The 22,845-nt window shown below is 44.3% G+C and overlaps 1 protein-coding gene across 8 annotated transcripts; it reads left to right on the forward strand.

Annotated features, from left to right (window-relative positions):
* The first annotated feature begins 151 nt into the window (after positions 1-151).
* Positions 152-22,201, forward strand: uimc1 (ubiquitin interaction motif containing 1). Of its 8 annotated transcripts, XM_030745651.1 has the most exons (24): positions 152-235; positions 515-626; positions 2,048-2,160; positions 2,307-2,391; positions 2,700-2,818; positions 4,049-4,205; positions 4,297-4,454; positions 4,545-5,165; positions 5,782-5,824; positions 5,921-6,024; positions 6,270-6,385; positions 7,313-7,553; positions 10,844-10,948; positions 11,206-11,261; positions 11,422-11,606; positions 11,760-11,824; positions 12,459-12,555; positions 12,638-12,937; positions 15,977-16,052; positions 16,132-16,234; positions 17,281-17,323; positions 17,471-17,519; positions 21,548-21,581; positions 21,781-21,934. In XM_030745651.1, the coding sequence occupies exons 2-24, from the start codon at positions 551-553 to the stop codon at positions 21,790-21,792; spliced, it is 2,958 nt and encodes a 985-aa protein (XP_030601511.1). In that variant the 5' UTR covers positions 152-235; positions 515-550; the 3' UTR covers positions 21,793-21,934. The 8 variants fall into 8 exon arrangements, with proteins under 8 accessions (XP_030601511.1, XP_030601504.1, XP_030601507.1 ...); XM_030745644.1 differs by lacking the exon at positions 21,548-21,581 and having other exon boundaries at positions 21,781-22,201; XM_030745647.1 differs by lacking the exon at positions 17,281-17,323 and having other exon boundaries at positions 21,781-22,201.
* The last annotated feature ends 644 nt before the right edge of the window (positions 22,202-22,845 follow it).

Genomic DNA, 22,845 nt, shown 5'->3' on the forward strand with positions numbered 1-22,845 from the left:
GATATACAGCTGTTAAACTACTTTTAATTAAAACATATTACATAAAATATTATACAAAACTTTCTTTTTAAATTTATTAATCGTCTTATATCGACTTTAACAAGAATTCTTAGGTCAGGTGATATTACGCTTTCACCGGCAGTCCGTGAAGGCATCGCAGGCGGCGTGACGTCTTCGTCACGTGACGAGGTGGCCGGAAACAAACATGGCGCGGTGAAAGTGAAGCGAAGTGCAGGTGAGTGTTTGTGAGCTTTGTCCGCGCCCGTAGCCATCGCTCCTGGGGCCGCCGCGCCGCGGGCGGAGCGGGCGGCCGGCGGGTGCTCCGACCTCCCGCTCCACCAGCCACAAAACTCACGACACCAACTTTTACGGGCAGTTTTCCGTGTCTCGTGTGCTCGACCTGTTTCCATATCAACCGCTTTCCTCGCGTCGTGAGTTAATGTTACTTCCTGTCTGTGATAAACATATTTCACGCGCCTCTGATTGTATTTATTTATTTTTATTTTAACACGAGTCTAGGGGAGTCTATTCAGGTCCGACCGCTGGACAGATGAGAGGAAGAAGAGGACGAGGAGGACACCCACCACAACCACCACCACCATCATCATCATCATCAGGTGAAGCAGGTAGTAGGCGTGGCCTGTGATTAAAGCCGCGTGAGGGAATAATTAGTGATTCTATGGGCGGTTTGAAGAGTCAGAGCTGTGTTCTGGGTGAACTGGCCCTTTAAATACTCTACTGTCTGATTAAGAAACAATAACAATCTTACATTAATTATTAGTTGATATCAGCGTAAACCTTAGCACACTTTTGTGTGTGTGCATGGCTGCTGTGCAAAAGCCTTGAGCCGCCCCTCATTTCTTTGAGTCGTTTGACTTTCCTGTAATTTTTAAAGTGGAAAAATGCCAGAGATAAAAAAATGGTACGTTTGCACCAACAAGGTGATTCCCAAAGAGCTGTTACCTGAAAACCTAATATCCTCAGCATGGTGTGCAGTGTGTCCTTAAAAAATTGTGAGGAAACTGGACAGGTGGAGGACAGAGGAAGATGTGTCAGGCCTAAAAAACATCTGCAGCAGATGAGCCGTATCTGAAAGTCATGTCTTTAAAACACAGTGGAGGCTCTGTCATGGATTGGGGCTGCATTTCAGCCGGTGGCGTTGGAGATCTGGTCAAAATTGATGGAATTTGAGAAAAAATGGAACAAAGAAAAAACAGCAGATTTTTCACCACCATGCAATACCAACTGGAAAGCATCTGATTGGATACAGCTTCATTTTTCAGCATGATGACGATCCCAAATACACTGTCAATGCAACACTGTCAGTCATGGTCTGGGCTCTCCACAGCCTGGAGAACTGTTCCTGAAGACCGCCTAAAAAAAAAAAAAAAAATCACACGAAAGCTGCCAAAGAGAGTTCGGGCTGTGCTGCAGAGTAAAGGTGGTCATCGACCTTCAGGCTCATTAGAATTAATAAATCTTTGCATTGGTTTTCTGTTTTCCTCACAAAATATAAATAAAGGAGGGGTGACTCAAGACTTTTGCACAGGACTGTATAAGTAATCCTAATTGGATAATGAATTCTAACATTACTGACTTTGGTGATATTTTTAATTTAAACTTTTATACCAATAACAGCATATTAATAAAGTACTAATTCGAGCTCTGGAGTCGCACATGTGGACCTCATGAAGCCGGTTCCTGTTAATGAGGAGATTCTGTTTCTGAAGCTGAAAAATGAAGATACGGGGCAGCTCCCTCCATTATTACATGTTTATGGAGGCAGGGGTCTAAAAGTTAGCAAAAATAATCTGTAGCTCTCTGAATTTTCAGCTGGTGGGGTTTAGCGTTTAGGATTTTCTGACTTCCTGTGGGCCTCCCTGTTTGTGAACGTTTCCTTCAGCGTTAACCGAAGAACTGCAGAAGATTCAGGACGCTCGCAGCAGGAATAGATGAATGTATCAGGAGTCTTCGAATGACTTTCTGAAAGATCTGGAGTTGGACTGTGTGTGCAACATCAGTGTTTCTGTGTCTCTGTTGGTTGCAGTCACTCAGGAAAAGAGGAGGATGGCGCTGAGGAAACAAAAGATTATCGACATCCCCTCTGAGAGCCAGCAGATGGAGGAAGACTCGCAGGAGGACGAAGCTGCAGACGACCAGGTGAGGAAGTGGAATAATGCGTGAAATGTGCCTCTGTCGCTTTCCTGTAATCAGGATAAATAAAATCTAAATGATAATTTGGTTTGTTGGCCGTAGTCAGATGTGAGAAACAACAGCATCAAAACTTTTGTCTGACGTCTCTGCAGGACGAGCTGTCATCGTCGCTTCTCGCCACATCGTCGGCGAGAGGGAAACGCCACAAGGAGGGGGAGGACAAATCCAAACCTAAAGGTGCAGAAGCACAGAGGCAGTGTCAGGGTGAACCAAGAAGATCAGAAACTGTTACAAGAAAAAAAAAAAAAAATGATCGCACTCTGAATCCAATAAGGTGATGCAGTCTGTCTGGAATAACAGCCACACACAGAGTTACTGAAGTCACCGCTTCCAGACTTTTCAGGTCATGAACTTTGAAAAAAGAGCAGTGTTTTGGTGAAGTTCAAGTCTAAAATGTAAAAGCCACACGTGTGCTGAATAAACATCTGCCTTATTCCAGCGGGAGAAGCAGGATTTTGGTGTTTAAGCCCTGTCTGTGTTTGCAGAGATGACCGAGGAGGAGATGATGGATTTGGCTCTGCGTCTGAGCGAACAGGAAGCCAGCGTCACGGCGCTCAGACGGCAGCAGGAGGAAGAGGCCGTGATGAAGGCCATCGAAGAGAGCGTGAGTACAGAGCTGTCACAATGTTTGAAATGTGTCGTCTAAAGATTCTCGGTGCTTTCTGAGCTGTTACTTCACAGCTGTGATCATTGTTTGATTTAAGGTGACCCGTTCTGCTCATTTCCTGCTCCACGTTTTTATCCCTGGGCTCGACCAGAGTAGCTTTGCATGATTCACAGTTAATAATCATTCTTATTTATCTCATGCTGGGCCTTGGTGCAGCTCCTCAGATTATCTAAGGCAAGCTGTCTGAACTCCTGCCCTTCTCTTTGGCTGCCTCGAACAACAGGTTTGAACAGCAGGTGGGAGGGGCTTCTGTGCTTGATGTGACCATATCAGGTATGACATACAGATACAGATCCAAGAGTAGGGAAAAATGGAGCATTTAAAGCAGTCTGGAGTCATGCTTCTTTAGTCACATCAGTCATATTTCAGTCCAATACAGTTTAGGGCAGCGAGTAACAGTTACTTCTAATGCTGTGCAGAGTCGACGGTCTCCCTGTAATTTGGAAACTAATTGATCCATTTTTGGATCTGTAGCCCAATCCATCTGAAATAAGCATTGAAACAGGCATCATCCAAACACAGCTCTCTTTCTAGTGGGGCTTATCTCAGACACCCAGACTCTTCAGAGGTTTTTTCATGGGAGAGCTGCTGCCGTGGCCAGGATGTGATTTTTAAAACAGGTGAGAAGTTTAAAATGGGAAGTGCTGTGAAAATAAGGTCACGGGCACTTCAGCAGACAGAGCCTTAATTGTACATACACTGATGTCATTATTTGAAGCTTTGGCCATGTTTAATATGAGCACCGCCCTTTGGCACAGGAGATGTGTGACAGGAAATAAGGAAATGGGTCCATTTTAAACATGGTCACAGTTTCCCAGCTCCTGACCTTTCAGGAGGAGCCAGGGTGGCTTGTTTCAGATGGAGGATGAACTGAGCGCCTGCACCAGTAACCACTTTAAGGTAAATAAAGATTATTTTGGATTGGAACTCATGCAAAGCTTCTCTGGCAGCACCAAAAAATAAGAATAGACAAGAGTAACAAGTCCCCTGATGACAAACTGAAACTCAAATTTGGACCAAAAGCTACAAAACAGCACAGATTATTTATTAAAATCAAAACGGAGCAGAACGATTATCTCCGTGCAAACAAACCCCCAAAGAAAAGAAATAAGAACAAACAGGACAAATGAGTTCAGAGAAAACGCATCTGTGGTTTTCTTCTCACAGATGGTTGGCCAGACACAACCGTGCTGGACCTCCCAGAGTCCGTCTCAGCCCGCCCATGCTCCCCTCAGGCTCTTCTCCCGTCGGAAACTTGCATACTCGAACGGGAAGAAGAACCCCGACGTTGATCGTGGAGCCTCAGAGGACAGCTGCACACCAGGTAATGCCAGCCTGCGTCCGCACTAACTGAAGTCAGATTCTGACGACGCAGCAGAGAAAATAAAAATCTAACGTGCTGTTTTGTGTTCCAGCAGGAACTGGAGATGATGATAACAGGAATGTAAAGAAGAAAAGGAAAGCAGGAAGTCCTCTGCCAGAGATGCCAGACTTGTCCCAGACTCAGAACGTCTACTCTCAGCCGTCACCCTGCAGCTCCGAGTCACCATTGGCACTTCCAGGCTCTCCACAGGTTCGTCTCTAAATTTCTCCTCTTCCGCAGCTGCAGCTTGTCATCATCAGTGATCCATCTGGAATATGTGTTTTTGACTTTATCTCCCAGAGCTCTGACTCGACCCAGATTGAGGACTCTCAGCTCCGTCGGTCCCCCGTCTTCCCCCCCTCGGGCTGCAGGGCAGAGGTCCGCATCGACCGGCTGAGCCAGGACCTGCTGGACACCTGCAGAAGCGCGGGGTTCGTGTTGTGCACTCAGGATAGTTTGAACTCTACTCAAAAATCCACTCGACCCAGGAGCCCGACATTTCCTGAAAGTAACCTCGCATCGCGTCCTAAAAGCCCCGTCTTATCAGGCGTCGATCCCAACGACAGCGACGAGATTGAGCCAAGTCCCGAGTGTGTTAAAAGTCCCGCATTTGGCAGGGAAACGCCACACGAACAGACTGTCTGCAAACCCCGAGACTCTGCCTGCAGCCAAGGCCATGAAAACTCAGGATTCACGTTTTCTTCTCAGGAGAGTTTAACTCCCTCTGTGAGGGCCGCTTCCCCTGTATTCCCAAGAAGCCCCAGCATTCCTGCCTCAGAACGGTTGGCATTCCCCAAAAGTCCAGACAGGGGACAGACCAAGCCAAGTCACACCTGTTCTGTGAGCCCCGTGTTCGGACTGCAGAAAAAGTCTGAGAGTCCTCCAGCTGCAGAGCACCGAGATCCGTCAGGCAACAGGATGGTGAGTTCAGGAGTCGGCGTTTTCAGCATTCAGGGGAAAGCACAGTGATTTTATGAACCTTAAACTGTGACTTTAGGAGAAAGTCGTTCACAGTTTAAACAAAGTTTTGGACATTTCTACGATGAAGTGTGCCAGAGTGTCAGGGCTCATTCGCTCTGAGGACAGTCAGAAACGCAGGAAATGTGGCTTCTCTGAACGTGACATGACAAGTATGGTGGGAAGAAGGAATAGTGTGTAGTGAGCCTCAATGATTTTCACTGGTGTACTCAATTACTTTGGTCAGTATTGGCATTATTATTTGACGCGATTACTCAGAAAAATTGTGGATTTATTGAACCTTGAAGTAAGAAGGAACTTGTCTGTGTCAGTTTAAACTGAGTGGAATTTTATTGAATATCTTATTTAAGTGATCATTCATCTCTGATCTCGGCTGTTAGAGAGAGTATCAAACTGCTGAACTTTATTCAGTATATTTTGTAGATTCAGGTATCAGAAACATGGTTTTGCCATTTATATCTTTAAATTCTGTATCTGGTGTTGAAATGAGGAATTTTTAATATGATTTTTAAAACGTGTTTTCCTTTTATTTCTCTGCTCTTGCTGCTTTTGAATGCAGGACGGCCGAAGTCGAGTGGATGAGTTTAAAGCCTCTGAGTCAGGTACAAACACCCCTCACTCTGCTTTCTGTGGACTTCGGGTTCAGTTCTCTCTGGTTTGTACTGACGGTGTTTTTATTCTGATTTTACACGATGCAGAGGAGCCGCGCAGATGGTCCAAATCCCCTAACCGAGCCGAGACGGAGCCGACCAGCGACATGATGCTAGTCTGGACTGATGAAGACGAGGACGACGATGTCACGGTACAGAGGACTTCAGAATATCTTACTCCACAGTTAGTTATTATTGTTGATTTTCCTTAAGATATCCTACCAACAAGGACATAGTCCCCACCAAATGCTCAGCTAGCTCCTCCACACAGACTGCAGATAGAGGTGGTGGGTGTGTCCCTGCCTTATCCTGGTGTGTAGCTCTGTCACATTGTCTTTTAAAATGCCTGGTTTTTGCCAGGTCACCTTTTCCACCTTTCTTCCTCTGTGCGTTGCAGCCGACCGGCTCTCCCAGTCCCGTCTTCCCAGAGGAGACCTCGATTCATCACGCAGAGAGCCCGGCAGCCTCCCTGAACCACGTGGCTCCTTCGGGGACGACCGGACCAAAGTGCAGGTACAAAATCACATGTCTCATGAATCAGGCTCAAGTGGTTAGTCTCATAAAAACCAAAAGGGGATAATAATAATTATTTAAATTTTTCTTATTATTCACAGTTTACCTGCTTCTTTCTTTTTCAAACCTTTTTATTCTTGTTTTAACAGCCAGTGTTATTTCACCCCAAGATTTTTTCTTTTTTTTGGGGGGGGGGGGGGGGGCCCACTGACACTTCTCAATGTCCCAAATATCAGTCTGCAGTTCTGGGGTCAGCACATCCAGGCCCCCAGCGTCACCTGCACCAGCCCACATTGCACCTGGTCTTTTATTCCTTCAGGCTGTAGCTCCTGTATGATGAGAGCTGCTCAGCCAGTTGAGGTGGTTCAAGTATCTGTACAGGATGCCTCCCTTTGGAGGTTATCCAGGCAGGCCCAAGTGGGAAGAGATCCAGAATAATGGAGATATTATAAATCTTTTATGACCTGTAAACACCCAGAGAAACACCCAGGAGGAACTGAGAGGTGTTGAATACCTGCTTAGCCTGCTGCCACTGCATGGCTTTGGATAAGCAGAAGATGGATGGATGGTCACTCCTGATGAAACTCCTGGAAAAGGTGTTCTTCCTCTGTTGTTTCTTCAGTTGGAAATCCTCCTCCTTTTCTTTTACAGCAGTGCATCATCGACATCCTTCTCTACACCTCAAAGAAAAAGTGTTCCCTCAGTTTTGTGCACACATGCGCACAGATTTCTGTGTGCAAATGTCCGACGGTTTCGCGTAACGTGCTTGTGCTTAGTGTTCAGGGTAAGAACATTTCTGCTCACGCACGAGTGATTGAGACCCAAAATCCTGCCGCTGAATGAAATTGGGGCCGTCAAACGTCTGTAACGTCAGAGCCGGATATAAACCAGTTTCCAGCTGATGAGCATCTCTCACTCTCTCTCCAGCCTAAATCCTCAGAGGTGTGTGAAGGATCAGAGCAGCTCCTACAAACACACTTCATCTGAAACTTCTCCTAAATCCAGCGGAGGAGAGCACCCTTCCACCACAGAGCAGGAACTGCAGCCTGCCGGATCTGACAGCTGGACGGGCCCCCAGTCTGGAGAGCCTGCAGGCTCCACTACAGTCCACTACTACTGGGGGGTTCCCTTCTGCCCTCGAGGCCTGGACCCAGACACGTACACACAGGTAATTGTGTTAGAAATGAGAAGCATTCATTCAGAGCAGAGTTAGAGTCTTTTACACCTTACTTTAAAGGACAAAACTTGGAGTTTAATATTTTCTTTTTGTTATTCTTTGAAATCTTTGAGTTAACAAAGAAAAAATTGACAGTCTTTTGCTGCAAAGGTCACATGAATGAAAAATAAACCCGGCGTCAATAATTCCGTATTTTGTAATAAGACTGCAAAAAAAGCTTTTCTGCCATATTTAAGGTTTTTATTCAAATATTACTGCACACAAAATGCTTCTATTTTTCAGAAAGAAAAAGGGTGGATGTTAAGAGCTTAACGGGTTACTCATTAGAGCATTGTGGTGGTTTTTACTGAGCCAGTAAAGGTGTTCTTTGGTGCTTTTCTTTGCTTTATTCATGTATGAAATTCTGCACAGTTTCAAAAATAATCAGTTAATCATTCAGTAATAAAAGTTAAGGTGGGGAAAAGGGTAGTTTTGTTTCTAGTTGGGACACAAATTTAGGTTTTAGGTAATTTCCAACTAGAAGTATTCTGTGTTTCCTTATTTTGTGTCACATATACACTAAAACATGGCCAAAGTTTTAAAAACAAAATTAAGTCCCAGTATGAACAAAAAACTCAGACTGCTCTAAACCACTAAACACAGTTTCAGTGGGTTTTTTGTTGTTGTTGTTTTTGCTTTTTGTGGATCTGAAAGTCAAAGATCAGGGAAAGAAGCCCCACCCACCTGCCGTTGACAAGGGTCAACCAATCAGAAGAGAGCTTGCATGAAGGGGGAGGAGCTAAAGCAGCTTTGTTTCAGACAAGATGAACTGAGGGTCTGCAGAAGGCACAGTATGAGATAAAGGAGGATGATTTTGAGCTGTGAATCACACAGAGAGTGAAAAAAATATGAAGCTGTAAATCAGCAAAACACCCCAAATAATAACAATGAGTTCTCAGGTATTCTGTAAAATTCATCTTCCACAAATCCATCAAATTCCTCATCTTCAGTGTCTGAGTTGAACAGTTTGGTGTTTCAGCATCAAGCATGCCGGGTTCCCTCTCGTCATTATCCGAGTCAGTTTTGTTTTGGTTGCGTCACACAGCAACCATTTAATTGTTAATAAAGGGGCGACTTTTGTTGGCAATCTCTCGCCATCTCCTTCAACATCTCAACAGACGCTACAATATATTCTTTATTAATGAGGGTAAGAACAAGTCATTTCTTCATTTTATATATAAGCCCTTCATAAATCCTGTGCACATGTCTGTTTACCGATATAAGCAAAGAAAAAACATTTTAAAAAAAAGAAAAGAAATCCCTTTTTGACTCAACACCGGAACCTGAAAACTCTGCTGCGTACATACATACAGCGCTCGTACTGCTTGTACGCTGTGGCATCACCCCGGACCTCTCTTTGGCACAGAGGGGGACGGCACACACACCCCCCGGCCTCGATTCGTCCTTAAGCAACTTTTGAGACAGTCGACAGCGAGTTTTGTTACACAAAAGTTGGCAACAGTGCCGATCGCCAGATTACACACTAAAGGAATTTAAATTATAAGAGTGTTGCTGCTTAAGCCTTTAGGTTTCTGCGTGTTCGTTTATCGAACAGGAATGACACCAAACAGGAATACGGAGTCCAATTATTAAGTTTAATAAAGCCATTTCAAACAGTTTTACAGATTAATCTGGTTCAGAATTGTCGAAGTTGCCTAATGTAGCCAGTCGGTGCAGCTTCACACAAGTCTGACACTGCTCTCGATCTTAGTTCAACTTTTATACACAGACTTAGACACAGTTACACGGTTATTGAAATATGCACGTATAGCATGCTTATCAGTTCCTTCTTCTGTGCCCTTCACTGTCGCCTGTTAACGGCCTCATCTGGGTCCTGTAGACACAAAACATCAGACCGAAACACACATTCTTTTCCAGTAACTGATCGGCATGTGATTTTGTTGTTTCTCTACTCTGCAGTCTTATTTCTGTCTGCTGTGCAGTGTTATTTCAGCACCTTCACCTTGTTGTGAAGATTAATGCTGCGATATGCTGCTTGATGCTATATTTCATTTTAAATTTGTTATATTTATGGTATGTCTGCTGTGCAGTATATTTACACCCCTTCCTTCAGCATAAATATCCAGGCCAGCACAGATGAAAACAGGCCAAATCCATCACAGTTTTCTGCGGTTTACTGCGTACGGTTTCCATTTTTGGAACAATGATTCCACTTCTTGTTGAATTTATCTCCGGCGGCTTTGGCTGCTTTCCACACCTGCTGCACTGCACTCACAGCTTGTTCCTGTCTAATATCGTCAGTAGAGTCATTTTGTGAATCAATGATGACTATTTTACAGAATTCAATGAGGCTTTGAACCGATCCACCAGACCAGAGGCCATATCGCTGCAGACCACGCAAGGGTGCAGCGGTGTGGATGCCTCGGGCATCGGCGGTCAGACGCTCAAATTACACAGACTGACCGACATTTTCTATTTGAAAAGCGTACGCCGGGTGTGTGCCCCCCCCCCGTCGTACGCTTTGTACGCTCTGGAAAATGTCGATATTTGTGAAGCGTCCCTTACCAAAGTCGCACTAAAACATTTTGAAAGATTTTTGAGCGCAGTGTACCACATCAAATTGGTTCAAGGTCAGTAAGCGCCACAAGAATTCATACATAAGGTGCACCGGCTTATAAGGCGCGCTGCCGATTTTTGAGAAAACGTAAGGATTTTAAGTGCGCCTTATAGTCCGAAAAATACGGTAAATAAAATTCAGACTATGTTGAAACGGCAGCATCTCTGTATTATTTTCCATTTTAAGAAGATGATGAAACAGTTTGATGTTTTTGCATGTTTCTAAGCTCTTGGAAGAGCTTAAAATATCCATCCATCCACTCTCTTCCACTTATCCTGGTCAGGGTCGCAGGGGGGCTGGAGTCTATCCCAGCTGTCATAGGGCAAGAGGCAGGGTACACCCTGTACGGGTCGCCATCCTGTCACAGGGCTAACACAGAGAGACAGACAACCATTCACACTCACTTTCACACCTATTGGCAATTTAGAATTATCAGGTAGCCTAACCCCAGTAACTGCATGTCTTTGGACTGTGGGAGGAAACCCACACAGAAAGGCCCGGGCCAAGGTGGATTCAAACCCAGACCTCCTAGCTGTGAGAGAACAGTGCTGACCACCACGCCGCTGTGCTTAAAATAAAAATAGATAAAAATAATAACAGATCAGGACGAGTCAAACAGCATAAATGTGTGTTTGCATTCATACTGACGTCTTCATGCTCTCAGGTGATCGTGGCTCAGATGGAGGTGTACGAGAAGAGTCTGAAACGGGCTCAGAGGTGTCTGCTGAGGAAGGCTGAGTGGGGGGAGGCCGTCCTGCCGCAAACAGAGGTGTGAATGTTGCTTCACCTGCTCTGTGCTGATTATTAATCTGATCTGAAACTTTAACAAAAGGACAGAAATGTCTGCAGTTCCCAGAATGTGCTTACAGATGTCAGAGTGAACTCTTCATGAAGTTATAAAGCTGAGTTACAGTGGAAACATTAAATAAATGTGTTCAAACATTTAACAAACACGATGTCAACATTAAAATGTGCTCAGTAAAATGAAGCTTTTATTCCTGTGTAATGTGTTGGGCTTCTTTTTAGAAATCCTCGTCACACGAGTCGCCCGCTGAATCACCTCAGCATCACGGTCCTCGAAGGTGAGCCTTTAGTTCTCCACTGTGACGCTGCACATGCTTCTGTGAGTCTCAGTTTCTGTTAAACTGAGGGAAGGTCAGACGGCCGTGTGTTGTGAGGTCTGTACGGAGAGCTCTCGCTGCTCTGATGGGGACCGTTTCACTCGTTTAAACTCATTTTCAGGCGAGGCCTCAGACTGAGAAGCAAATCCCAGAGCGAAGCAGCTGATGCTCCTACAGCAGAAGAGGAGGAGGAGGAAGGGAAGATGGACGAAGAGGAACAAAGAAAGATGGAAAACAAAGAGGAGGAAGAGAAGGATAAGGGAGACAAAGAACAGATGGATGCCGAGGAGTGTCAGGTTTGCCCAGGTAAGCATTTTATTATTTAAAGCTCCCACCTGTTATCACACATCAGGCTGCTGATTTTGAGCACTTTTTTTTTTACACTAAATGGGAGGAAAGAACCTTCTCCTTAAATAAAATGAGTTTAAAACTCTGCTTTTCTACCTTATCTCGTGACAGAAACACCACCGAGTGACAATGACAACTCGCAGGATCTGATGCTGGTCTCTGAGGCTGAAGCACGGGTGAGTTTGTTTCAAAACCGCAGGCGAGCTTCCTGGTGCAAGTCGGAGAAATCTGGCTGAATCTGAATTTGTGCTGCCAATCACAACATTAAAAAAAAAAAAGATTTCAGGATATTAATATATTATAAATAAGACAGTTTGCTCTGAAACATCCTCATAAAAAAGCCGAGTCAGAGACCTTCAATAAATCAGCATCAGTTCTGCGTGGGAGCGAGGAGGATGATCACGCTGTTTGAACTTTTGTTAAATTAAATGGGTGAATAAATGTCGAGGGTTTCTCATCAGGTACTTGGGTCAGCACAGTGGATAGCACTGTTACTTCACAGTGAGAAGGTCCTGGGTTCAAATCCACAGGTCAGGTCCCTTTCTGTGAGGAGTTGGCATGTTCTTTCCGGGTACTCCAGCTTCACAGCCCAGAGACGTGTCTGTTAGGCTACCTGGTGATTTTATTTTTTTTTTAAGGGTTCATTTAGCTGTAAGATTGAATCTTGCAGTTTACACTCTGGATGTAGCAGTTAATTGATTAAAAGTTAGAAAATACTCTAGTAAAGGTTTTTCCATAATAACACAGCGGCAGCGCAGCCAATATTATACTAAAGTGCAGAAAGTCAACAAATAAATTGTTGCTCCACAGCCTGAAGCTAAAAGTCCAGAGTTTCCGGAGTTACAGATGATTCTTCACAAGGATCCGCCAGCCAGGAATGAGTCACAGGTGGAGGAGGAGGCTGAAGGTAATCAGACAGGAAAAAAAAAACCTTCAGTTTCACCATCCAGGTCATGTGTTAAAAAGCTGAAGCTGTCATTTATTTTCAGGTGCAACAGGGGAAAAGATGGAGGGCGACGTTCCCATCAGCAGCAGCGACTGTGGCGGAGAGGAGGTGAAGGAGGACAGCAGGGGTCCAGGTGTGAAGGAGATAAAGGGCCGAGGTCCTCAAAGGGCAGCGTCTCCTGAGGAGGAACCGGCCATCATCCCCCGCAGCCCTGAAACCACAGTCGACTGCCCAATCTGCCAGGCGTCCTTCCCTGCGAGCAAGATCGAAATGCATGCGGCGTACTGTGACGGGGAGGTGGCCGTCGTGGATGAGAGGAGGCCCGAGGTTGACTGCATCCAAGGTGAAAGAAACTTTTTATTTACTCAGCATTTTCACAGAGGCAGGAAGTGCTTTACAAAAGGAGAAGTCAAAACAATGCAGAGCGAAAAGGAAAAAGGCAAAACGAAGGCAAAAAATCAACAAACATCTGTCAGTAAATCAAACTGAACTGTGATGTGAGTTCAGGACTGCTTTACATTCATAGGTGGGTAATTATAGTTTTAAGGAAAGGCTATCTAGCTGTCATACTGTGCCTGTATGCGTATACATATGTACGTAAAGATAATATATATAATTTTTTAAAATTCCTCTTACAACGGCCAAAATATTAAACACCACCTTTAACAAAATGGAGATGGAGCAATACTGGAAGAGCATATGGGAAAAGGATGAGTCACACAAAACCAATGCTCAGTGGCTAGTGGGTCTAAGAGCAGACCACAGCAACCTCCCTGAACAGGATTTAGCAACGATCAGACACGTGGCAGACGTCCAGGAAAGCGTCTCACACCTACTGGCTAAAGAAGCTAACTGCACTCCATGAGCGCCTGGCAGCACAAATGAACCAGCTGCTAGAGGCTAAGACACACCCAGAATGGCTGACTGGACAGTCCTGATCCCCAAGGACCCACAGAAGGGACCGGTCCCATCCAACTACCGGCCAGTAACCTGCCTCAGTACAACATGGAAGCTCCTGTCGGGCATCATCCTAGCGGATAGGCTGAGCAGCCACATGGCTCAATACAAGAGTGGGGCCCGGAAAGGAATTGGCAGAGATACCAGGGGAGCGAGACACCAGCTACTGGTAGATAGAGCAGTAACTCGAGACTGTAAGACCAGGCTGACCGACCTGTGCACTGCCTGGATAGACTACAACAGGGGTGTCAAACGCAATCACAGGACGGGCCAAAACTGAAGACATGTCTGAGTCCCGGGTCGAACAGGATTAAAAAAATATATATTTTAATCAGCAATGTGAATTTGAATGGCCAGAATACAGCAACTTTTCCCTCAACACATTAAATAAAATATAACATTATATTTTTCTTCAAAAATAACATCAGGGAAAATGAAAATATTTTAAGCTGAAGAAAAATTGCACATTTTTTCAGGTAATAACTGATGTGAATTTCTGCACTTCAGAGTGGGGAAAAATGCTGCGTAAACTGCGCAGCATGTCCCGTTTCTCAGCAAAAAGCGCAGCTGCAAACACAGTGGTAGTGACCTAGTTTGATTTTTATTTATTTATTTTTTGTGGTGTGTGTGTGTTTTTTTGGGGGGGCGATCACACGCGGAATCATGCGGCCCGTCCCTAAAGCTGCAGGGACGAATTAAGATGCTTCGTTATGTCGAAGAGAGGCTGATTCACACTTCCACCTTCCATCCCAGCCCTGCTGAGTCTTTCACTTTACTTTCCATGAACTGACAGATTTCCTCCGGCAGCTCAGCGCACCTGTGTGATAAGGCACGTCACCAAATTCAGAAACTATTTCCTCCAGAAAAAAATGAAACTGCTGGTGATTTAAACCTTTGTCTGTTATAAAGTTCGCTGCACTGTCAGCTCACCTGTGCAGGTCTCCCTCTGCATCTTCTCCCGCATCCACTCTACCCCACACATCGCAGGCTGGAAAAAGAGACACAGTTTACCTCCGATGTCAGCGATCGGGTCCTCTGCCGCCCACCTGTTTGGAAAATCCCTGTTTTCCACTTTTCATTTGGCCATTTTTGGGGGTTACGTTAGCTTAAATGTCACTGTAAGAAGTGTTGACTGGTGTTTTATCCACTGATCAATGTGTCGTTGGCAATGCAGAAAACGGGTTAGTGCACAGGTCTTGGCCTGCACAGGAGCTGTTGCAGTGCATTGTGGGATTGTAGTATAAGTAGTGGGAGCGCTATTTATCCGTGGGCCATTAATAGCTATATGAAATTATCTTGCGGGCCATTTATAATTCTATCATGGGCCGGATTTGGCCCGCCAGCCTTGAGTCTGACACGTGGATTACAAGAAAGCCTATGACTCGATGCCGCACACATGGATCCTGGAATGCCAAGAACTGTACAAGATCAACAGGACCCTAAGAGCCTTCATCAAGAGCTCAATGGGAATGTGGAGAAGCCTACTTCAAGCCAACTGCACAAGTTACCATCAAGTGTGAGATTTACCAAGGAGGTACTCAGTCCCCACTGCTGTTCTGCATAGGCCTGAATCCCCTCAGCCAGATCATTGACAAGACTGCCTACGGATACCTCCAAGTACCTGCAGAGAGTGAGGCAAGTCCTGAAGAGTCAGCTGAATGGAAAGATCCAGGCTATCAACACCAATGCCCTGGCAATGAACAGATACCCTGCTGGGACAATAAACTGGCCAAAGGAGTTTATTGTCTATTCTATCTTATCTTCTATTCTATCAAGATAAGATAGAATAGAAGAACTTTATTGTCATTATACATACAACGAAATTAATCATCATACATACAACGGAGTTCGTTCAGAACAACCATCCAAGAGTAGGACAGACAAGACTAACATAGGGGTGATGGGTTTCTGGTAGAAAGCTCCTTACCAAGCATGGAGGGTTTCACCCCAAATCCAGCACCCTGAGACTGTACGCTAAGCGGAAGGAAGGTGGCCGAGGACTAGTGAGTGTCAGAGCCACTGTCCTAGATGAAACAATGAAGATCAATGAATACATCAGGAAGATGGCCACAAAGGATCATGTGCTTAGTGAGTACCTCAGGCAGCAGAAACCCAAGAAAGAAGAGGAGGAAGAACAGGAACCATCATGGAAGGACAGGCCTCTGCACGGCATGTACCACCGGCAGATATAAGAAGTGGCCGACATAGAGAAATCCTACCAATGGCTGGACAAGGCTGGACTGACAGACAGCACAGAGGCAACCAACCGGACATTGTAGTGGTGGACAAAAAGAGGAAGAAACTGCCACTCTCAGGCCAGACTGGGTCTTACAACACTAATCACTTTAATTTTCCATCCAGTGAGGGGAAAATATGACATTGTGAAAGGTGGCGGTTTCAAACGGAACTTTTCTCTCCTCATTAGTGTCACTGAAGCCTCGAAGGAAGCGAACGCGGAGAGCGAACGCTGAAGAGACAAACGACCACTCCAACATTGGCAGGTAAGTGGGTCTGAGGCGTCGCCTTTAACCATGAGCGCTCAGTGTTTTCTGACTCACTGCGTTTTCTTAACTAAAACAGGAACCAAGAGAAGTGTTACATCTGTCAGAAAGACGTCCCTCTGAAAGACTACAGCCGGCACACTGAGCTCTGCATCCAGCGTCAGGAATCGAAGACTGCAGCTGTAAGCCTGCCGCACTCTGCAATAACACACCTGGCAGCATATAACCAACAGCAGAGCAGAATAATGTGAAGTGATTTTTACCTCACACTTCATAGAAAGAGCAGCGATGTTATTGTCTTGATCATATCTGGCTCGACTCAGCGTTATTCATTTCAGTGTTTGTTCAGTCAGCTGATAAAATAAAAGCTCAGATAATGACCAAATTCATTCAGCATCCACTTACCAGACTTACTTTGCATTGTGGGCCACATGCAGCCCAGTTTGAGCTTAAGTGGGCCGGACCAGTGAAACCATCATTTAATGGTTTCACCGTCTTTTAGTGTAAGGAAATTTGACTACACATTTAATCCCTGGGATGGTATAATGTAAAAAGAATAAGTATATATAAACCTGTCAGCTCGACTCTTCGGAGAAATGTGTAAAATTACTGAAAAAGTTCTGGTAGCTCCAGAGTGTACTGGTTTCCCCATTCGCCTAACACATCAAGTATCGCCGGTTTGATCCCAGGAGGAGACACGGATCCCTCTGGGGTTTCGTCCGGAAGGGAATCTGATGTAAAAACCAACCAGAGCAAATCTGTGTTGACCCCCTGTGAATGAGGGAGCAGCCAAAAGCAGCTTTAGCTCATTACTCAGATTACCCGAGTAATGAGCTAAAGCAATTATAAAACACAAAGGCTTTGTTAATTCACAGAATTATTTAAACACAAAACAAAACACAACAGAAATTTGGACAGTAAGTATAGTAAGAAAAAACAGGAAGTTGAAGTGATTTAACTGTTTATCTGGTGCTTAATTGCTTTGGTGTAGGATGAATGGCCATGGGGAGATTTTTATCAGTAGGAAAAGCAGTAAAACTGATGAAAATACAAAGTTCTTCATGTTTTCTAAAGCTATCTGCTGGGCCGGATTGGACCCTTTGCCCTTCACAAAATAATGACAAGTGTGAAAAGTGACAGTTTTTTTTCTCTTTTTAATATATTATCTATTTCTAAACTTACTGCTTTGGGCTGCATCTTCTTCTTTTTTTTTTAAAAATAAAAACAGATCAGACAGAGTAGGAGAGACCGACAGGGACGTTACAGGCAAGGTGAAGTATCGAGCTTCAAATAAAGTAGGACAAAAAGAAAAGCCTCGTGGAAAGCTGCGAAGTGACAAACTGCAGACTGCTGGAAGTAAAAGAAAGTAAATGTACTGTAAAGAAAAATAAGGTGTTTTTGTTTTTCTGACGTTTCAGAGGGGAAATCTGCTGCTGGCACTGGATCAGACAGAGAGCAGGGACTCAGGTACGTCATCACTGTTTATACTGAAGCTTAGCTCATCCAAGGAGCTTCTTCAGATTCACTTTATCTTCTCCTTCAAACACAACAATCTGAGTGAAACACCACATTATGTGTTCTTTCTTGCACTTACTTTAAAACTGTAGCAGTTCTTTCCCAGGAGAGAAGAAGAAAGAAAATACGCTGAATTCACTGTAGTTCACACATGAAGGAAAGCTTTTCCAGAGTTTCTTCTGAGCAGTGATGATGAAACCTTCACATTTATCTTTCCTGGCGCTTCAGTTTTGAGTCAGTCTGTAAGCAAAAGCAACAGAACATGTAGTTTATTTCCTCTTTAAGGCCCTGTGAGTGGGACTGATTTAATGTTTTAAATGTGTGGAAACCAGCAGGCAACAACTGCCATGTCATTGCATACTGTGATTACTGTTGCAGACCCGTTGGTCTGTCTGCTGTCTGTAATACTTGGCATTGGCCAAAATAATAAAAATAATAGAAACAAAGAAAAAGCAAATAAAATAGAGTAAACACAGATTAAATGCGACTTCTCCACCTCCAGTGTTGACTTTGTCATTGTTTAGCTGTGGGCTGCGGGTTTTCACTCTGACCACCAGAGGGCGCCCATCACCTTAGTATTTCACTTCACTATCAGCACGTCAAAGATAACACAAGTGAAATGTAAACTATATCATTTTATTTGTTTATTTTTTTTTTTTTTTTTTTAACAGGGGCAATGCACATAAAAATTTTAGCAGATACAGGTAAAAAAAAAAAAAAAAACAGGCCTCCACCCAGTGGCTGCCGAGGTGGGGGGGTGGGCTTTTCCAATGAGTTCTTTAAGAAACACTGAACCCCTCCGACAGCTCCAGCTTTAATGACTTCAGCAGTGGATTTTCTCTAGAGAAAGTTGCTGCTTTAGGCAGAAGAGTTTTCAGTGCAGTGTTACTCAGATTAAACTTACTGTGCTGCACGTGGCAGATGCGGAACTGAGCATGTCACAATAACGTGTTTAAGTTCATGTTTAAACTTTTTGTTTTATTGTGCAGCCAAACTGCAGTGTGAACTTTGCGTGTTCAGGCAGGGGGGCCATGGTCGTGATGATCCGTCCATGGAGACGGGCATGACTTTCTCCAGTTATGTTATCGGTGGCTCGGTGCCCCTGCTGCTGCACTCTGCAGACCATAATGTTCACATGAAATAAAACCTCAGCCGCCCACCGGAGTCTGTGCATCAGTCTGAGACGCTGGCTGAAAGAGTCACTATTAGACTTGTGCAGTGACCTTCATGGAGATTGTAGTGTTTTGGTGTCTGATTTAAAGTTTTGTTTGTGTTCTTAGTGGAATTTGTTTTTCAGAGAGAAATCAGCTCTGGCCTTGTCCTTGTTGTAATTTGGTCTAATTACCTTAAAGAAAAGAAAACAAGAGGAGGGACTCCACATGGAGATCAGGTTTCTTACATAGGACTTGGTGGTTCAAGCCCTGAAGTTTCAGCACTCTAATGATGTCACCACCGGACGGCGCAAACACACATCATCAGTTGTGATCCACAGAATCATCAGGTGCTTCGGCCTTTTAACACAGTACACCCTCCACTGAGGCAGGTCCACCCCAGGTTGATCAGTCCCAGGTGTGTGCCAGATTGTTGGCTACTCTGTGGTCACTTGGAGGCCCAAACAGGGTCCTTCCACTTCAACCAGTGACTGCTTCTTTCTGCCATACTTGCCAGTTCTTTCACTGCCTTCCTTTAGGCCTGTCCTCTAATCCCGACTTCCCACAGGAGCATTATGGTAGAGCTTGCGATGAAGCCTCTGCACCCCACCTCAACTGGGTGGGGTCCAGCCTCTTGATGCCGCATCAGCTTCCAGGTCAGCGTAGCGCAACCTTTTTCATTCAGATGCCTCCTCCACGGCATCCTCCCACAGGACCATTAGTTCAGTGAGGAAAGTGCTCTGCAGGACTTTGACCAGAGGACCAAGTCTGGCTGGAAGTTGGTTGCTGCTAGCTCAGATGGGGAAAAAGAGCCTCTGATCCATGTCTACACACATTTCCCAGTCCCTGGTGCCGTGCAGTGGGCTTGGTTGCAGAGGCGATGTTTTCCCGCCTGTTTCTCCCCTTCCTGGGCAAAAGATGTAAACCACATTTGGTCTGGGTGCTAAAGGGCATGGTGTTAGTGGTTACTCTTGAGTTTCTCAAGCTCACTGGCCAGGCACCTTAAGACCGGATTGTGCGGCCAGGTATATTTGCCTTGTGTTAGGCTGGTCTTGTATCCTACCAGGATATGCTTAAGCCTTCCTGGTGCTGAACATAATGGGCAGGCAGGGTATTAAATAAAAAGCTAAACACACGGTTTGTAAAAGTGATCCATGTGAGGCCAAAGCTCAGTCTTCAGAATGCGACGGAGTCAAACTACAATGTGTTCATTAAACTTAATCACACTTCACTGTTCTCTTAGCTTTAGTATTTCCTGCCCAGCTCTAAGCTGCTTGTGACGTTTTCACAGCAGGGCTGTGCCCCACTTCTCACCAAACCTGTTCTCAGATGTGATGATAGATGAAGCTAAACAAAAAACCCAAACTTGTCTTGCATGGCGTCAGTGTGTTCACAGGTTTCCTCCCACCATCAAAAACATGTGGGGTTAAAGCCACGGCTGTGCTTAAATTTCACACTCATTTGGATGACATGATGAAGATCATATGTGGAGAAACTGGTAGTTCTAGCATAAAGCCTGTTGTAGTCAACGTGAATGCTGTTAAGCATCACTGTTTTTTGATCTTTAAATCCTTCTGCATACTTTGTGCTACAGAAACCGTTCTGGTATCAAAATGTTTGGCTTTTTCTGGAGAATTATGCTATCACTTTGCTTTTTGTACATTTTTTAAAATATTTAGGTTTAGTTTTCATACAATGAAATGAATGGAGAAAGTTTGAAATCGACTTCAAATTTGAGCTGTTTTACTTTTCTTTTCTTTTTTTCCTCTTTCAGCTCCTTTTACTCCAGTAACACAAAAACACCCTCCATTTAATTTGTGGATTCAAGCTGAGCTTGTTTCCGGCCTGTTTCTTTCTTACTGCATTTATTTCAGTACTTCTTCATTTTGATGTACTTCAGCTCCATGTTTTGCTGTTTCCCTTTTTTTTTTTTTTTTTTTTTAAATATTAAACGGAAATTTCAGCAAATCAAGTTCAGTTTAGGTATTTTCTTGAGAATTTCAGCTGTTTTACTGTTGAAATGTTTTTGTCTTTCAACTGGTTCAGCAAATTATGTTTTAGTTATTTTAATAATTTCTAGGCATTGCTTGTCAAATCTTCCAGCATTCACATTGCATTTTTGCTAGGAAATGCTTTTTTTCTAGTTCGTCGTCGTAGTAGTAGTAGTAGTAGTAGTAGTAGTAGTAGTAGTAGTGTTGTTCTTGAGACTCAGATGTAATTATAGATAGGGCTAAAAAAAACTTTCTGTAATATTTGAACTGACATGGGGCAGGTTTTAGCCACGAAATAAACAAGCACATTTTCTTATGTTTCAAATGATGCATCACATGTAAATTTTTAACCAGACGGTTCTTCTGTTATAAATGTTTCTGTTTTGGGTGAGCATTTGATAAAAAAAGGTGGAAACACGTGGTCGGGACAGTTCAGTCCAGATTTTTCCATCATATAACCACATAGAGAAACTTCTGGTCCTGCTTTTTGATTTCATGGGTCATAGTTTAGATCAGGGATCCTCAAATCCAGGCCTCGAGGTCCGGTGTCCTGCAGGTTTTAGATGTGTCCCTGATCCAACACACCTGATTCAAATGGCTGAATTACCTCCTCAGCATGCTGCTAATGACTTCTATTTTTGACTGAGGTGTGTTGGATTAGGGACACATCTAAAACCTGCAGGACACCGGACCTCGAGGCCTGGATTTGAGGATCTCTGGTTTAGACGTTCACCCTCCCGTCTTCATCATCCTGAAGACGCTGGGTTACTCTCAGCACATCAGCAGCAGAATCGCGATTCATAAACTCACATTTTACAAGCATGCTCTGTTTTCACAGATGCTGGCCCATCTGGATCCAAACTCCTGCCTGGGTAAGGCACCTTGGAAACACTTTGTGGTTTTATGTGCAGTACTTGGAGACTCTTCCATTGAAGCCCGACTGAAAAGAACCCTGAAATCTTCCTTTTGTCCCGGCTGCTTCTGATTTTACAGACAAACTGGCTTGTTAAAAGTTTTAGACACTTGAAACTTAAATGCTGGTTTCATGTTTCTGTTTCTGTTCACTTTCAGAGATGTCATTGATCTGCGGGATGATGATGATGATGATGAGGAGGAGGAGGTTTCAGCATTCAGGGTCAGTAACTCTCCCATCAGGTCCTTCACTTCGATCTCAGAAGCCACCGACTGCCTTATCGACTTCAAAAAACAGCAGCGAGCCAAGAGGCCGTGCCAAAGACGCCGATGAGGACGTCCTCCCGAAGGGCGGCGGTACTGACTGAAAATCCTGGAAATCAGAGCCTTAACTCAAACTCGCGTCTGGATGAATGATATTTACTCAGATTAACAAGCAGAAATCGAACTCTCGAGCATTTAAAGTCTCTCTTGGTGCCACTAACGCTGAAGGTGTCTGTCTACCTCTTCATAAATTGGAAGATTTCCTTTGTTACTGTAGCTTTGCTGTAGACCAACTGATATTAAACCTTTGATTTTCTGTCTTTGCATCTCTGAAGTTCACTTATCCTGTGATCCACTGGAAAAAAAAAAAAAATTTGTCTCATATGTGAGCCCGCTGTTTTTGTATTACTTTAACAGAATGCCGTCAATGCTTATGTGTAGAAGTTGGGTGCAGTGCGATGCTGCCTGTGTGCATAAAGCTCCATTTAAAGGTGATGTGTGGAAGTAGTTCAGTCAGTCTGGAAAATTTCCAGGTCCAGAAACGGATTCCAGCTCTGTCGTCTGAGACCGAAGCCAGCGCCACAGTACCAAAACCTGACGTTCTTCTAATGGCCACTTGAGGTTGGCTCCAAAAGTGAGTCAGTCCCCAAGATAAAATATCCAGCCTGGTGTGTCTGTGTAGGTTCTCAGTATTCCACTTCATAGAAGTCTCTGGAGCTTAAAAGAAGGCGACTGGACTTCTTTAAGTTTCTTGAGGATGATTCACTTCTCATCCTAATGGACAGGATTAGAAATGGTGATGTCAGAGGGACAGCTCAGGTCGAGTGGTTTGGAGACAAAGTTAAAGAGGCAAGGCTGAGGAGGGAGAGTGGGTATAACAGACAAAGGATGTTGAAGATGGAGCTGCCAAGCAGGAGATAAAGAGGAAGACCACAGAGAAGATACATGGATGTAGTGAAG

The sequence above is a fragment of the Archocentrus centrarchus genome, chromosome 14 (genome assembly GCF_007364275.1).
Source record: "Archocentrus centrarchus isolate MPI-CPG fArcCen1 chromosome 14, fArcCen1, whole genome shotgun sequence".
Classification (NCBI taxonomy): Eukaryota; Metazoa; Chordata; class Actinopteri; order Cichliformes; family Cichlidae; genus Archocentrus; species Archocentrus centrarchus.

What these genes read in the sequence shown, in the direction of transcription:
- uimc1 (XM_030745644.1), top strand. Translation starts at nt 551, where the DNA reads ATGAGAGGAAGAAGAGGACGAGGAGGACACCCACCACAACCACCACCA. An exon ending in GGACAAATCCAAACCTAAAG is followed by an intron (nt 2,392 to 2,699) that starts GTGCAGAAGCAC and finishes CTGTGTTTGCAG; the next exon opens with AGATGACCGAGGAGGAGATG. An exon ending in CAGCATCACGGTCCTCGAAG is followed by an intron (nt 11,262 to 11,421) that starts GTGAGCCTTTAG and finishes ACTCATTTTCAG; the next exon opens with GCGAGGCCTCAGACTGAGAA.